The sequence below is a fragment of the Somniosus microcephalus genome, chromosome 18 (genome assembly GCF_052327205.1).
Source record: "Somniosus microcephalus isolate GS21.2 chromosome 18, FLI_Smic_1.0, whole genome shotgun sequence".
Lineage (NCBI taxonomy): Eukaryota > Metazoa > Chordata > Chondrichthyes > Squaliformes > Somniosidae > Somniosus > Somniosus microcephalus.
The window spans coordinates 14,746,373-14,761,783 of NC_141004.1; the positions used below are offsets into that span (position 1 = coordinate 14,746,373).

General features: G+C 47.7%; 1 protein-coding gene across 6 annotated transcripts in view; it reads right to left on the minus strand.

The window, feature by feature from the left end:
* nfasca (neurofascin homolog (chicken) a) overlaps positions 1–15,411 on the minus strand; it is a 240,547-nt gene that overhangs the window by 80,947 nt on the left and 144,189 nt on the right. For 4 of the 6 annotated variants that reach the window (XM_086011089.1, XM_086011085.1, XM_086011088.1 and 1 more), the window contains 3 exons: positions 9,745–9,892; positions 7,983–8,107; positions 4,770–4,814 (listed from right to left, as the gene is read on the minus strand). In XM_086011089.1, the coding sequence (XP_085867215.1) occupies positions 4,770–4,814; positions 7,983–8,107; positions 9,745–9,892 (318 nt within the window). The remainder of the gene's footprint in view (positions 1–4,769; positions 4,815–7,982; positions 8,108–9,744; positions 9,893–15,411) is intronic. The other 2 variants (XM_086011087.1, XM_086011084.1) reach the window with 1 other exon arrangement.

The window sequence follows — 15,411 nt, forward strand, 5'->3', positions numbered from 1 at the left end:
GGGAGAAGAGAGAGGGAGAAAAACTGAGAGTGACGGGGAGAAGAGAGAGGGAGAGAAACTGAGAGTGACGGGGAGAAGAGGGAGAGAAACTGAGAGTGACAGGGAGAAGAGAGAGGGAGAGAAACTGAGAGTGACGGGGAGAAGAGAGAGGGAGAGAAACTGAGAGTGACGGGGAGAAGAGAGAGGGAGAGAAACTGAGAGTGACGGGGAGAAGAGAGAGGGAGAGAAACTGAGAGTGACGGGGAGAAGAGAGAGGGAGAGAAACTGAGAGTGACGGGGAGAAGAAAGAGGGAGAGAAACTGAGAGTGACGGGGAGAAGAGAGAGGGAGAGAAACTGAGAGTGACGGGGAGAAGAGAGAGGGAGAGAAACTGAGAGTGACGGGGAGAAGAGAGAGGGAGAAAAACTGAGAGTGACAGGGAGTCAAGAGAGAGGGAGAAAAACTGAGAGTGACGGGGAGAAGAGAGAGGGAGAGAAACGGAGAGTGACGGGGGAAGAGAGAGGGAGAAAAACTGAGAGTGACGGGGAGTCAAGAGAGAGGGAGAAAAACTGAGAGAGACTCACGATATAGAACGGATGCTGAAACACAAATTACATTCATTGGAGCTGACCAGATTCATACTGGACTCTGACAATGGCATTCCTGAACAGTGCTTCAGGACTCTGCAAAGCAGCAAACACATGTGGTGAACAAAACTAGGACATGAGCTCACCAATACATGGCACAGTGCGCCTATGCAAAAATGATGGTACCAAAAATATCTGCAATTTATGAAGGCCACGGGACAGATCTTCCTCTGCCAGTGCTGTCTCAGGGTAAGTATTGTGGATTATACCAGACGGACGCTTCACCGGGACCCAGAGCTCAGCGCCTGGACTTCCTTCGGAGTCTAATTAGCGCGAAGGTGGAGCGCGGTGGGCACACTCGGAGGCACGCTGTTGCCATGAGGAGGAAGTATGGGTGCCTCCTGTGCCATAAAGACAGAAATAACCTTAAAGAGGCAGGCACAATGGAAGCCCCATAAAAGGTAGAGCTACAGACTTGTGTCCGCTGCTGTCTTGGAATATCGTGCAGCAACGCCATGGTGAAGGGTTAGGTATTCCAGTTGTGGTGATCCAATAGCATAGCCACACTGCCCCTCATTATCCGCAATGGATTTGGAATACCATTAGCACACCTGTCATCAATAGATAACAGGCCAACACCACTTTTCTTGAGTAACCCGTTGATTAGGCCGTACAGTAAACCGCTCCCTCTCCCCCAGCCCCGTCTATAGAAAACAAAATAAGATGTAGTAAGGACCATGGTAGGCAGAGGGTGTGGCACAGCCCTGTGAGTTCCATTAGAAAGGGGGCCATAAACCATGCATGTTATACTAGAGCTCTTAGTGTATCAGGGAACGTTATTGCGGTTACTGTATGCGTTAGGTTGTTAGGAACACATATTGACGAGTTCTCTATGTAAAACTGGTGTACTGATAATCAGAGAATATAATGTGGCGAAATGTGAAGTTATCCACTTTGGTAGGAAAAATAGAAAAGCAGAGTATTTTTTAAATGGTGAGAGATTGGGAAATGTTGGTGTTCAGAGGGACCTGGGTGTCCTTGTACACAAATCACAGAAGGTTAACATGCAGTTACAGCAAGCAATTAGGAAAGCAAATGGTACGTTGGCCTTTATTACAAGAGGATTTGAGTACAAGTGTAAAGACGTCTTACGGCAATTATATAGGGCCCTGGTGAGACCACACCTGGAGTATTGTGTACAGTTTTGGTCTCCTTACCTAAGGAAGGATATACTTGCCATAGAGGGAGTGCAATGAAGGTTCACCAGACTGGTTCCTGGGATGGGGGGATTGTCCTATGAGGAGAGATTGAGTAGACTAGGCCTATATTCTCTATAGTTTAGAAGAATGAGAGGTGATCTCATTGAAACATACAACATTCTTACAGGGCTTGACAGGGTAGATGCAGGGAGGATGTTTCCCTTGGCTGGGGAGTCTAGAACCAGGGGTCACAGTCTCAGAATAAGAGGTTGGCCATTTAGGACTGAGATGAGGAGATATTTCTTCACTCAGAGGGCGGTGAATCTTTGGAATTCCCTACCCCAGAGGACTGTGGAGGCTCAGTCGTTGAGTATATTCAAGACAGAGAGCGATAGATTTGGAATATTAAGGGAATCAGGGGATATGGGGATAGTGCAGGAAAGTGGAGATGAGGTAGAAGATCAGCCATGGCGGAGCAGGCTCGAAGGGCCAAATGGCCGACTCCTGCTCCTATTTCTTATGTTCTTAGACCTGCAGAGAGGCTGAGGAAGTCTAACGATGGGAAGTCACATTCTACATCTGGCAAACAATGCAATGTTACCTCCTCTTTAATCATAATGGTACATAACAGTGGAATGAACTGGTATTTTGCATGATGGATTTGAGGGATCTGGGCTAAATAAGGTTTCTTTAAGTGAGGAAAAATTTCCCTTTTTAAAAGAGAAACAGAGAAAAAAATTTGCAAAGAATTTTCTTTGCTTTTAAATGAAATATTGTTTAAAAAAGGAGGGGAGGTTCTTTCATGTACTTCAGGTGACTTTGCTAGTCCACCAAGATGTTGCTCTTGAGGCCCAAGATGGCTTTGTTGGAGAGGCAGAGACGTGGCTCCTTGGGGTATTGGCTTGCTGTGGTATGTTTATCCCTCCGAGTTCCCCACACAGTAACTTCCTGATCCCAGCTGTGTCACTGTGGGGCAGGTATCAAGAGGAGGGCCTGAGGGTTACCCAGGGAAGGGAAGAGAAGGAGCTCCATTCCAAGCCTTCCACTGGCTTGTTACAGAATGCGCATTGGCAGAGGCCTTGGAAACAGGTCCGCTGCCCACTCTCTTAACCCGCGGTGGCCTGGGGAGACCAAGGGGGAAACCGAGCGCGAAGGTGTAAAATCAGCTCAGTGAAAGCAATTATAAAAATTGATCATTCTTTCTTGAACCCAATCTTGATGCCAAGATTACACCAAAATGGGGCTCTTCAAAATTTGTGTCAGTGTTGGGAAAGGGCCACTTCCCAAATTTTGTTCCCAGTATCAATTTCAGCCGCTCCCCAGGTTAAGTGCAGCACAGGCTAGGTGCGGAGTAAGACTCCTTTTACTTCTCCCCAACAACCCCTCTTCGGTCCAATCTCAGAAGAGCGCCACCTGCCCCAACAGTCTGACATTTCCACTTTCAACCCCAATCACTCTTGTGGCCCGAGAGAAACGGTCAAGCGATGAGACTTCCTCAAAGTCACTTCGAATAGTACAACACAGAAGGAGGCCATTCGGCCCGTCGAGTCTGCGCCAGCTCTTTCGAAGAGCAATCCAGTTAGTCCCACTCCCCCTGCTCTTTCCCCATATCCCTGCAATTTTTTCTCCTTCAGGTATATATCCAATTCCCTTTTGAAGCTACTATTGAATCTGTATCCACCGCCCTATCAGGCAGCGCATTCCAAATCCTAACCACTCGTTGCGTAAAAAAGTTTTACCTCGTGTCGCCTCTGGTTCCTTTGCCAATTACCTTAAATCTGAGCCCTCTGGTTATCGACCCTTCAGCCACTGGAAACAGTTTCTCTTTATTTTCTCCATCTAAATTCTTTGTGATTTTGAACAGCTCTATCAAATCTCCTCTTAGCCTTCTCTGCTCTAAGGAGAACAACCCCAGCTTCTCCAGTCTATCCACTTAACTGTAATCCCTCATCACTGGAACCATTCTGGTAAATCTCCTCTGCACCCTGTCCAAGGCCTTCACGTCCTTCATAAAGTGCGGTGCCAGAATTGGACACAATACTCCAGCCGAACTAGTATTTTAAATAGGTTTAGCATAACTTCCTGGCTTTTGTACGCTATGCCTCTATTTATAAAGCCCAGGATCCCGTGTGCTTTGTTAACTTCTTTGTTAACCTGTCCTGCCACCTTCAAAGGTTTGTACACAAGCACCCCCAGCTCTCTCTCTTCTTGCACCCCCTTTACTTAGCATGGGGCATTCGCCATTATTGGGGAGACAGGAGACTTCCGTACTGTCACACTGGGACTGGAATCAATTCAGGTCCCAGAAACTAAAGAATCTTCTTCTAACCAACTGCCTTGCTGTTTCCTTTTTCAAGTCTTCCTTTTCAACTGTTCTTCCTGTCAGATGAGCACAGACTGAAATCAGCAGCCAATACGGGGCCAGAACAATAAATGCCGTTAAAGCTGCTGGATCAACAGTTTCAGTGACATCCTTCAGGGAAAGGAGCCTGCTGCCCCCCCTCCCCAGTCCGACTATCACGTGACTCCAGTTCCACACTGCACGGTTGACTTCTTTCTAAAGTAGCCTAGCGAGCCACTCAGTTCTGCAAACAATCACTACTTCAAGGCGGCGACCCAGCCCCATCTTCTCAGGGCAACTGGGGATGGGCAATAAATGCCAGCCTTGCCCACGTCCCAAGAGCAAATAAAATAAGCATCCACAACCAAGGCTGTCCCATCCTGCCCACAGGAAGGTGACAAGAATAACATCTGAAAACAGTTTGAGTAATCGTGTTGCTTCCAGTACCATTTCGACAATACACGGGTTAAACCTTTCCCCCTCAAGAACACCAGGAACGCGGTAGAGAATGTAGTGCCTGTCACGGTTAAGGTGTTAAGACCGTAGCTCACATCCAGGCCTGTGCTCGGGAACCTCTGACCGCTGGACCATTGATGTTGCTCGCCGCACACTCACTTCCGGGGCGGACAGTTAATAGGTTTGATGTAGTTAGCAAGCGGATTACCTTTCAGTACAGCAGCAAGCGGGGTAATTTGGGTGGAAGGAACAACTGCGAAGGTAAGAGGAAGGTTGAGAGAGTTTAGTTTTACATTGAGCCCTAAAAAAAAAGTAACACTTAAAAAAAATATAAAGATCCCAATAGAGTTGAGCAATAACAGACAATAGTGGGTTGCGACTGAGACAAGGTGCAAGGTGATTGAAAGGCAGGCCCCCAGTTCATCCAACAAAACAGTCATCCCCTCAGTTGCAACTTGTCCGAGAATTCACATCCCTCACGGCATTCAGTCACACCTGCAAGTGACTTTGTATTTATAGTCACATTTTTTAACTATTATGATGTAAGCTCTTGTTATTTTGTGGTCTCCTCTTCCCCCCAGTTTGTGATTGAATTATGAAATGATTGGGCGCCCTCAATTTATCTCATTCACCAACTTCCAATTGAAGCGGCCTATCAGATTGCAGCGTTCAGATCAGGTGCGTTTGAGTTTCCGTGACCGCGGCGCTGCAGTCAGACATTTCTGCCTTGCAAGCCACCGAATATTTCTGCTTAGAAGCAGAACTTATAATCTTTTTTTAAAAACAATAAATGATCTGTAAGATTGGGCATGTTGCCGTTATTTTTCTATCTCCGACGACCTTCACAGAGATGCTTTTTACACGGAGACTCCACCTCTGAAAGTACTCAAGATGTTTGTCCCTCGCGAGCTGTCCACCATCATTCGATTCCTGAACTTGTGCTTCCGATAGAATCGGAATTTCCAGCCTAACTACGATGTCCCTTTAATTGCTGACAGGAAACCACAGAAACGGTAATCTTCTCCCAGCGCAGTTGCTGGAAGCACTATTCAATCACAGGGCTGTATAGTTTCTCAGATTGCCCTCCTGGATTAAGGGGCCCATCATTGTTAAGCTATATTATAGATGCTGGTTTGCACACTTGAATGTCTATCTTTCAGCCATACATGCACTTGTTCAACAGGCCCATTTTTCAAGTTGTCAGGCCCAACATACAAAATCAATGCATGTTCTGTGCAAACACCACAACTCCCCCCCACCGCCCCCCACCACACCCAACCCATGGATCTCCTCATCTGAGAAACCGGTTTGAGTGTTGCACTTCCCTATTCCATCTTTGGGCTGCTCTTATGTTGAGTTGGAATTGGCATCCTGATCTGGGGCCAGAGGCCAGGGATCAAACCCAATAAAAACATTCAGCATCGTTCCTCTCAGTGTCACGAAGGTTATGTTGGGATGGTCCATGTTCAGAATTCAAATCACCTTGATCTTCTAGTTATTTGATTGCTTAAAAAAAACCTGGAGTTTGAACTGCTTTTTCCTTTTTATGACCCCTCCCCACCCCACCTGACATAAGAAAACTACTAGACACTTGGTTTAAGCATTAAACAAAGCTTTAATCAACTGTTTTACAACATGGAGGTCTAGTTGTGTCCTTCACTAGTTCCTGTTAAGGATGTCCTGCGCAAGCTGGGCCCGTGCCCGAGTATTTATACTCTCCCTGGACAGCGCCACCCGTAGGCCACTCAGTATTATTTCATAAGTCTTTCTTTCATGAATGACAAGATTCATGTCACCACCCTTACCCCACCAATAACTCCAAACCAAATTAGATTTCACTTTTAAACTTTACACTAGTTAGGCTTCTGGTTAAGGCTCTGTCTGTCATTGGCCTGGGACTAGTTTGGTTTAGATAGTGCAACTTGGAAATGTTCTAAATCTGCCTTTCTCATTATCTTACTCCCTCCTCCAATGCCAGTCGTACTCTGGACAAACCCACCTAGACACCCTTTACTGACATTAAAGGGATGAGATTTGATGGGCCAAAGGACCGTTTCTCATCCTTAACTTTTCTTATGTTCTTATTTGTACCTCCTAATATGGGAGGCTCAGGCGTTGTGGCACTTGCCTGAATTAAATAATTTTGAAAACACACAGAGCTGGATTTTATCAATGGAGGTGAGTAGGAGGCGGGACTCCCACTTTTGGGGTTGTAGTCCCGCCTCCATCGAGTTGTGGCCAACCCACTCGATTTTCCCTTGTTGAGCCCGCCCAGTGGGCCCAGCAGACCAATTAAGGGCCACCCGGCAACAGGTATCGTCACAGATTGACATTTCATCTGTCAAGAGTTTTTGACAGATGAAATATCAGCGTTTGACAGCTCTGTGAAGCTGTCAAACACTGACAATCTGTACTCTAAGTTAATTCCTTCCTCTCAGGCTGATTTAGAGATCTCTCCAGAACAGAAAGCAGAGGCTGCAGCTTTTGACAGCTCGCGGCCATTCTGCTTTCTGTGCCGGTGAGATGAGGGTCTCCTGAGACCTGAAGGAAGGAAGCCTGTAAAGGTAAGTAAAACTTATTTAAACACTTTACACACACCAAACACACTTACCTCTGCACTCATGCGCCCATCACTCACCTGAACACCGGACATCTCGAACCCTCCAAGTCCTTCAGCCCGACGGTCCGCCTCGCTAACTTGGCGTGGTTTGGAGCCATCGGGCAGCCCACACTTCAGGGATAAAAATAGGGATTAGGCCAAAAACTGCCTGTTAACAGGTAGTTAACAGGCAGTTAATTGGCACTAATCCGCTTCCCGCCTCGGGGAGGTGGCTCCCAGCACAGGTCGGGTACCCGCCTCCTGGGAAACGGGCATGGAGGCGGGTTGGGGGCAGGATGGGTTCGTGACCCCCCGATTTCGCGATTTTAACCCCCCACATGCTTCCAATCCCACCTCAACGGCCCAATGAAATTCGAGCCCACAGTCTCGGGCCCACACTCAGTTGAAAAAATGGCAGCCGTGAAAGCGTCAGTTGCCATGGTAGCAAAGGTGAAAGTGCACCCAGTGAGCACTAAGCAGATTGAACACCAACCAGTTAAACAGCTAGTGTGCTAAAAGCACTACCACCGGATGACCCACCTGCCCAAGCAAAGGGTCACGGGTCGCAACCCTCAGGGCTGCCCATCCTTTAAAGTCGGCCATATTGCCTGGGAAGCTGCGCTGTGATCTTGGACGGAATGATGTGGAGATTAAAAAAAAATAATTCCCCCCCATTTTCTTCAATGGGGAGAGAGGGGAATGGAGCTCGAGAGAGAGAAAAGTCCAATTTCTGACTCATCAGAAGAATGGTGGCATTAAATCCACTTAAATTTCCCGACTCGCGGTTTGGAATTGCAGAACGAATAAGATCATTGAATTTACCTAAAACAGTGAGGCGAGCCTTGGCCGAGTCACTGTCCAGTTCTGTGCTGGCTACGCACGTGTAGACACCCTCATCTCGCTCAGACACGTTGATGATTGTTAAAGAATCCTCATCTTTCTTCATCCTGAAAGTAAAGACAGTCTCAAGTCTCTTCCATTTATTTTTGCTTTCCTCCCAATTTTCTGCCCTTCCTTCCTGAAAGTCCTGACCCATGCTGGTGAGGTACTGACCCATGCTGGTGAGGTACTGACCCATTCTGGTGAGGTACTGACCCATGCTCGTGCGGTACGGACCCATTCTGGTGAAGCGCTGACCCATGCTGGTGAGGTACTGACCCATGCTGGTGAGGTACTGACTCATTCTGGTGAGGTACTGACCCATGCTCGTGCGGTACGGACCCATTCTGGTGAAGCGCTGACCCATGCTGGTGAGGTATTGACCCATGCTGGTGAGGTACTGACCCATTCTGGTGAGGTGCTGACCCATGCCGGTGTGGTACTGACCCATGCTGGTGTGGTACTGACCCATGCTGGTGCGGTACTGACCCATGCTGGTGAGGTGCTGACCCATGCCGGTGAGATACTGACCCATGCTGGTGCGGTACTGACCCAAGCTGGTGAGGTACTGACCCATTCTGGTGAGGTGCCGACCCATGCTGGTGAAGTACTGACCCATGCTGGTGCGGTACGGACCCATTCTGGTGAGGTGCCGACCCATGCTGGTGAGGTACTGGCCCATGCTGGTGAGGTACTGACCCATGCTGGTGCAGTACTGACCCATGCTGGTGAGGTACTGACCCATGCTGGTGCGGTACTGACCCATGCTGGTGCGGTACTGACCCATGCTGGTGCGGTACTGACCCATGCAGGTGAGATACTGACCCATGCTGGTGAGATACTGACCCATGCTGGTGCAGTACTGACCCATGCTGGTGAGGTACTGACCCATGCTGGTGAGGTTCCGACCCATTCTGATGAGGTACTGACCCATGCTGGTGCAGTACTGACCCATGCTGGTGAGGTGCTGACCCATGCTGGTGAGATACTGACCCATGCTGGTGTGGTACTGACCCATGCTGGTGAGGTGCCGACCCATGCTGGTGAGATACTGACCCATGCTGGTGAGGTACTGACCCATGCTGGTGTGGTACTGACCCATTCTGGTGAGGTGCTGACCTGACAAGGGCTGGTTGCCCTCCACTACTTCACCCAAGTGCCCATTTATCATGTGTCAGTAGACACTGGGTTTATTTTCCAAACCTACACCAGTACCAGTGAGCCTTGCCCATTGGCACTTTGTCTACAATTTTCTTTCCACTGATGGAAACAAATGGGCATTAAACCCACGATTTTCTGGTATTCACTGCTAGTGGGCGGGGTTCCCTGCCGCTATCTTGTACTTAGAAAACCTGTCCTACTGAAAGTCGGCAGGTTACTCGATCCAATCCTGGCCAAAGTCTACACAGGTGCACATTTCAGCAGGAACAATCTAGATTGGGAATCTTGGCTGAGTTTTGGTTTTTGCTCCTTAGTCCAGCAGCGCTGAGGGTCAATTGCACCACGCCACCCTCTACTCGGACCAAGGGACAGAACTGAAACCCATTCCTCTGTGCAGCGCGGTGACTTCAGTCATTAAAAAGTGAGCAAACAGCCTGTTGCTTGTGGTCCCAGCCAAAAAGTCAGAGCCCGTGGGAAAGAACAACTCCAGCAAGGATAGGAGACACACTGAGGTGATGAAGCAGCAAACAAAAGGACCACTCACCTCCACGGTAAGGACAGAATTTTGTCGTCCTTCAGCCAAGTGACTGTCAGCCTTATTGTTGGATCGTGTCTCACTTTACAGTCAAATTTCGCAGCAAGCGACCTCTTAACTGTGATAGATTCTGGAGCCTTTATAATCCTTGTAGGGTCTAAATCAATGGCAAACAAAATAAAGAAAAGCTTGCGTCATAAAATCATAGCATAGTACAGCACAGAAGGAGGCCATTCGGCCCATCGAGTCTGCGCCAGCTCTTTCGAAGAGCAATCCAGTTAGTCCCACTCCCCCGCTCTTTCCCCATTTCCCTGCAATTTTTTCTCCTTCAAGTATTTATCCAATTCCCTTTTGAAGGCTACTATTAATTAATTATTATTATAATTAGTCATGATTACCATTAAATCGACTGGGGGGAGAAATGTACCATTGGGAGGATGCACTTTGACCCTTTAAGATAAAGATTCCAATTTATTTACTTTCTCCCTGCCCCTTTTGCCGCACACCATTTCCTGCTTGGGAGGCCGAACAACCAACTTGCTCCATGCCCAACCTAATGTTCTAGAGTCATAGAAACTTACGGCACAGAAGGAGGCCATTCGGCCCGTCGTGCCTGTGCCGGCTCTTTGAAAGAGCAGTCGTGCTTCGTCCTCGCCCCACACATTTTGTCCGTAATCCTGCAAGTTTCTCATCCTCAGGTATCCGTCCAACTCCATTTTAAAACTATTGATGGAATCAGCTTCCACCACCTTCTCAGGTCGAGCGTTCCTGATCCAGACAACTCTCTGAGTGAAAAAAGTTCTCCTCATCTCCCCTCGAGATCTTTTGCCACTGATTTTAAATCTATCTCTGGTTATTGACCCGCTCACCAGAGGGAAGAGTTTCTCTCTCTCTACTCGATCAAAACCTCCCATCATCTTGACAACCTCTATTAGGTCGCTTCTTAACCTTCTCTGTTCCAAAGAGAACAGTCCTAGCTTTTCCGAGCTCCCCTCATAACTGAAGTCCCTCATTCCTGGTAACATCCTAGTAAACCTCCTCTGTACCCTTTCTAAGGCCTGCTGCTATGTCGCGCCATATCCTGTTGCTCCAAAGTTGGTGTGAGGGGTGGGCAATACCAACCACATCTCAAAGATTACACGACTGTAAGCAAATGGAGAATTACTTATATTAATTTTAGCTTTTAAGTGAGTTTCTGGTCGTCAGTTTGCGGAACACCTCCGTTCAGTTCGTAAGGGTGACCCCGAGCTTCCGGTCGCCTGTCATTTTAATTCACCGCCCCATTCCCACTCGGACCTCACCATCCTCGGCCTCTTGCATTGTTCTACGGAAGCTCAACGTAAACTCGAGGAACAGCACCTCATCTTCCGATTAGGCACTTTATAGCCTTCCGGACTCAATATCGAGTTCAACAGTTTCAGATCATAACCTCGGCCCCTATTACATTTTTACTTATATTTTTTATCCACCCCTTTGTTTTGGCCTTTCCCTCCTCCCCCCCACCTTTCTTTTTTTCCTCTCTCCCACATGGCAGCTGTCTCCCATTCTGCCAGCGCATTTCACACCTAGTCTGAGCCGTCTTTTGTCTCCACTGTCCTATCACCATCTCGACTCGTTTTGAATACCTCTTAATGTCTCTTCTTCTCTTTTGTTCTTTCCCAGCCTGGCCTCTTAATCTATTTCATTTCCTATGCCTCTTTAGTCTTGACAAAGGGTTCACCCGAAACGTTGACTCTATTTTCTCTCCACGGATGTTGCCTGGCCTGCTGAGTTTTTCCAGCATTTTCTGTTGTTATTTCTGGTAACAATGTTCCGTCAGTAATAGTTATTCCACAAGATGATAGGATTCAAAGACAGTTATTGGCTTTCATAGGAATTAAGCATACAATGATTCTCCCTCCACCACCGGCGCACCGTGGCTGCAGTGTGTACCATCTACAAGATGCACTGCAGCAACTCGCCAAGGCTTCTTCGGCAGCACCTCCCAAACCCGCGACCTCTAACACCTAGAAGTACAAGGGCAGCAGGCGCATGGGAACGCCACCACCTCCAGGTTCCCCTCCAAGTCACACACTATCCTGACTTGGAAATATATCGGCCGTTCTCTCACCGTCGCTGGGACAAAATCCTGGAGCTCCCTCCCTAACAGCACTGTGGGAGTACCTTCACCACACAGACTGCAGCGGTTCAAGAAGGCAGCTCACCTTCACCTTCTCGAGGGCAATTAGGGATGGGCAATAAATGCTGGGCTTGCCAACAACGCACAGATCCCGTGAATGAATAAATAAGAAATAAAGGGATTCCAGTCTCGACAGTGTTTTAGTTGATAAGGAGAGGCCACGGATCTGTCTCTGTTAGCACTAGCCTTGAAAAGGCAATTGTCATAGATCTGGGAAATTAGGGAGTGAGAGTCAGGCTTGGGGAGTTAAAACTGGTTCAGCTAATTGCACGAGCTAATACAGATTGAGCGTCCTGAATCCGGCAACCTCGGGACCGAGGCTGAGCTGGTTTTTGTGTTTTTCCGGACTTCGGAACGTGTTTCTGATGTCCGAAGTCCGGAAATATCACAACCTGGGCTCGGGCGTTTCCGGACTTCGGACATCAGAAACACGTTCCGAGTCCGGAAATGCCTGGGCCCAGGTTGCGATATTTCCAGTTTTTTGGACGTCACTCGGCTGGTGGTGGAAACGGTTTGACAGGGTGTCTGGATTCCAGAACATTTTACGGATTCCGGACAACCCTGCCACCGATCGCCCCGGAGTCCGGATTCTGGAACATTACGGAACTCTGGATTTTGGACGCTCAACCTGTACTTTGAAACATTGCGGTTTCTCACATAGCCAGAGTGAAGAAGGGTACAAAAAGAGAGGTGTTACAATAGATGCTTCAGAATTCAACAATGCCTAGCTGGTGGCTCCCATCCATCTTGAAAATGTGAGGTGGCGAATTCTCCAGTAATTCATTTTACCATAAGTGTCTCAAGTATATGAGTAATTATAATTATTAATAGTTACTGTATATGTCTAATTGTTGGTAATAATAGTTATCACTGTATGCTTAATTCCTATGAATGCCAATGAACGTCTTTGAACCCTATTAACTTGTGGAATAGTTTAGAAATTTCTAAGTAAGAACATCCATCTCCCTAACACAAGTAAGGAGCTGACAATAGGGGAAATCCGAGCCCATAGTCTGCCACTCTAGGCCAGAGAAAGTTGGTGCACACACAACCATTACACAAATGCATTAACCAGTATATCACCTGAGAATATTGAACCCATAATGCCAATCGAATCTCACCGATCACTCGTGATAAAACCATCTAACCTCCTGGAGTATGACTCAAATCTTGGACCATTTTAATCTTTCTTGGCTGAAGCAAAATAATCGCGAAACGCATTGAGATCAAACCGCAATCCACACAGCAAAAAGCTCGAGGAACAGCACCTCATCTTTCGATTAGGCACTTTACAACCTTCCAGACTCAGCATCGAGTTCAACAATTTCAGACCATAACCACTGCTCCCATTTTTACAGACAGCAAGTGCTGGTAATGGTTCTACTGTTGCTATTTACAGCTCCTCTAGACCCACCTCAGCATCAGTGTAGATGCTGAGAGGCTGCTTCTCCTGGCTGGAGAGTCTCGGACTCGGGATTCATAGTCTCAGGATAAGAGGTCGGCCATTTTAGGACTGAGATGAGGAGTAATTTCTTCACTCAGAGGGTTGCGAATCTTTGGAATTCTTTGTCCCAGAAGGCTGTGGATACTCAGTCAATGAGTATATTCGAAGCTGAAATCGATAGATTTTTGGGCACTATCAGAATCAAGGGATATGGGGATAGGACGGGAAAGTGGAGTTGATGTAGAAGATCAGCCATGATCTTTTTGAATGTCGGAGCAGGTTCAAGGGACCGTATGGCCTACTCCTGCTATGTTCTTATGTTTATTTTTCTTTACTTGTCCCATTGCCATCCCCTTTTGCCTTTCACTATCATTCCTTTTGTCATGTAATCTCTCCTGCCTTCCACCCAGCACAGACCTTCCCTTTTGTCATTTCCTCCCCCCTTTCCCTGCCTCTTTACTTGCTTAAAACCTGTCACCTATCTAACTTCTTCCAGTTCTGATGAAAGGCCATCGACCTGAAACGTTGGGCTGGATTTTCATTCAGAAGTCGGGTTGGAGGCGGGACTACAACTTTCGGGGTTGTAGTCCCGCCTCCATCGAGATGCGGCCAATCCACGTGATTTTAACTTGATTGACCTTGGTGAGCCCACCCAGCGGGCTCAGCAGGCCAATTAAGGGCCACCTGGCAACAGGTGATGTCACAGACTGAAATTTCATCTGTCAAGACATTTTGACAGATGAAATATCAGCGTTTCACAGTTGTTTGAAGCTGTCAAACACTGACAGTCTTACCTCTAACCTGAGTCCTTCTCCACAGACTCAGTTAGAAATCTCTCCTGCACAGAAAGCTGCAGGCTGTCACTTTTGACAGTTCGCAGCCATTCTGCTTTCTGTGCCGGTGAGATGAGGGACTCCCCGAACCTAAAGGAAGGAAGGCTGAAAAGGTAAGAAAGGGTATGTAAAACTTATTTAATCACTTTAGACACACCAAACACACTTACCTTTGCACTCATGCACCCATCACTCACCTGAACACCAACATCTCGGCCCCTCCAAGCCCTTCAACCCGACGGCCCGACTCCTCTAACTTGGCGTGGTTTGGAGCCGTCGGGAATCACACAGGTCAACCTTCAAAATAGGGATTAGGCTAAAAACTGCCTGTTAACTACCTGTTAACAGGCAGTTAATTGGCACTAATCCCTTCCTGCCTCGGGTAGGCGAGTCCCAGTGCGGGGCGGGTACCCGCCTTCTTCGAAACTGGCATGGAGGCGGGTTTGGGTGCGGGATGGGGTCGGGACCCCCGATTTCGGGAATTTAACCCCCCGCACACCTCCAATCCCGGCTCCATGGCCCAATTAAAATTGAGCCCGTTAACTCTATTTCTCTCTCCCCCAGATGCTGCCTGACCTGCTGCGCAATGTTCCCGTTAATTGTTTTTTTTGGGGGTCCGGAGAGCTGTGCGGCCGTGCAGCTTAAGGGGAACATTGCTGCTGAGTGTTTCCAGCATTTTCTCGTTTTATTTCAGATGTCCAGCATCCGCAGTATTTTTGTCTTTGCCCAGCCAAAGCTAGCAGTTTCTTCAATTAAAACAAAAAAGGAAGGAGCTGGTACCAACAGAAAATGCTGGAAATACTCAGCAGGCCAGGCAGCATCTGTGGAGAGAGAAACAGAGCTAACGTTTCAGGTCTGGGACCCTTCATCAGAACTGGAAAAAGCTGGAGATGTAACAGATATTAAGCAGGTGCAGAGACGGGGGGGGCGGGGGGAGGAAGGAATTGAAAGAATATGCTGTACTTTTGTAAGAGGCAGGAAAGATAAAATGTTGCAAATGGGAATTGCAAAAATCATACAGCATGAAAAATTGGGGCAGGGGTTATGATCTGAAATTGTTGAACTCGATGTTGAGTCCGGAAGGCTGTAAAGTGCCTAATCGAAAGATGAGGTGCTGTTCCTCGAGCTTACATTGAGCTTCATTGGAACAATGCAATAGGCCGAGGACATATTAATAGGAAGGAGCTGGTACCTCCTGAAACCAGAGACACCTTTCTCTT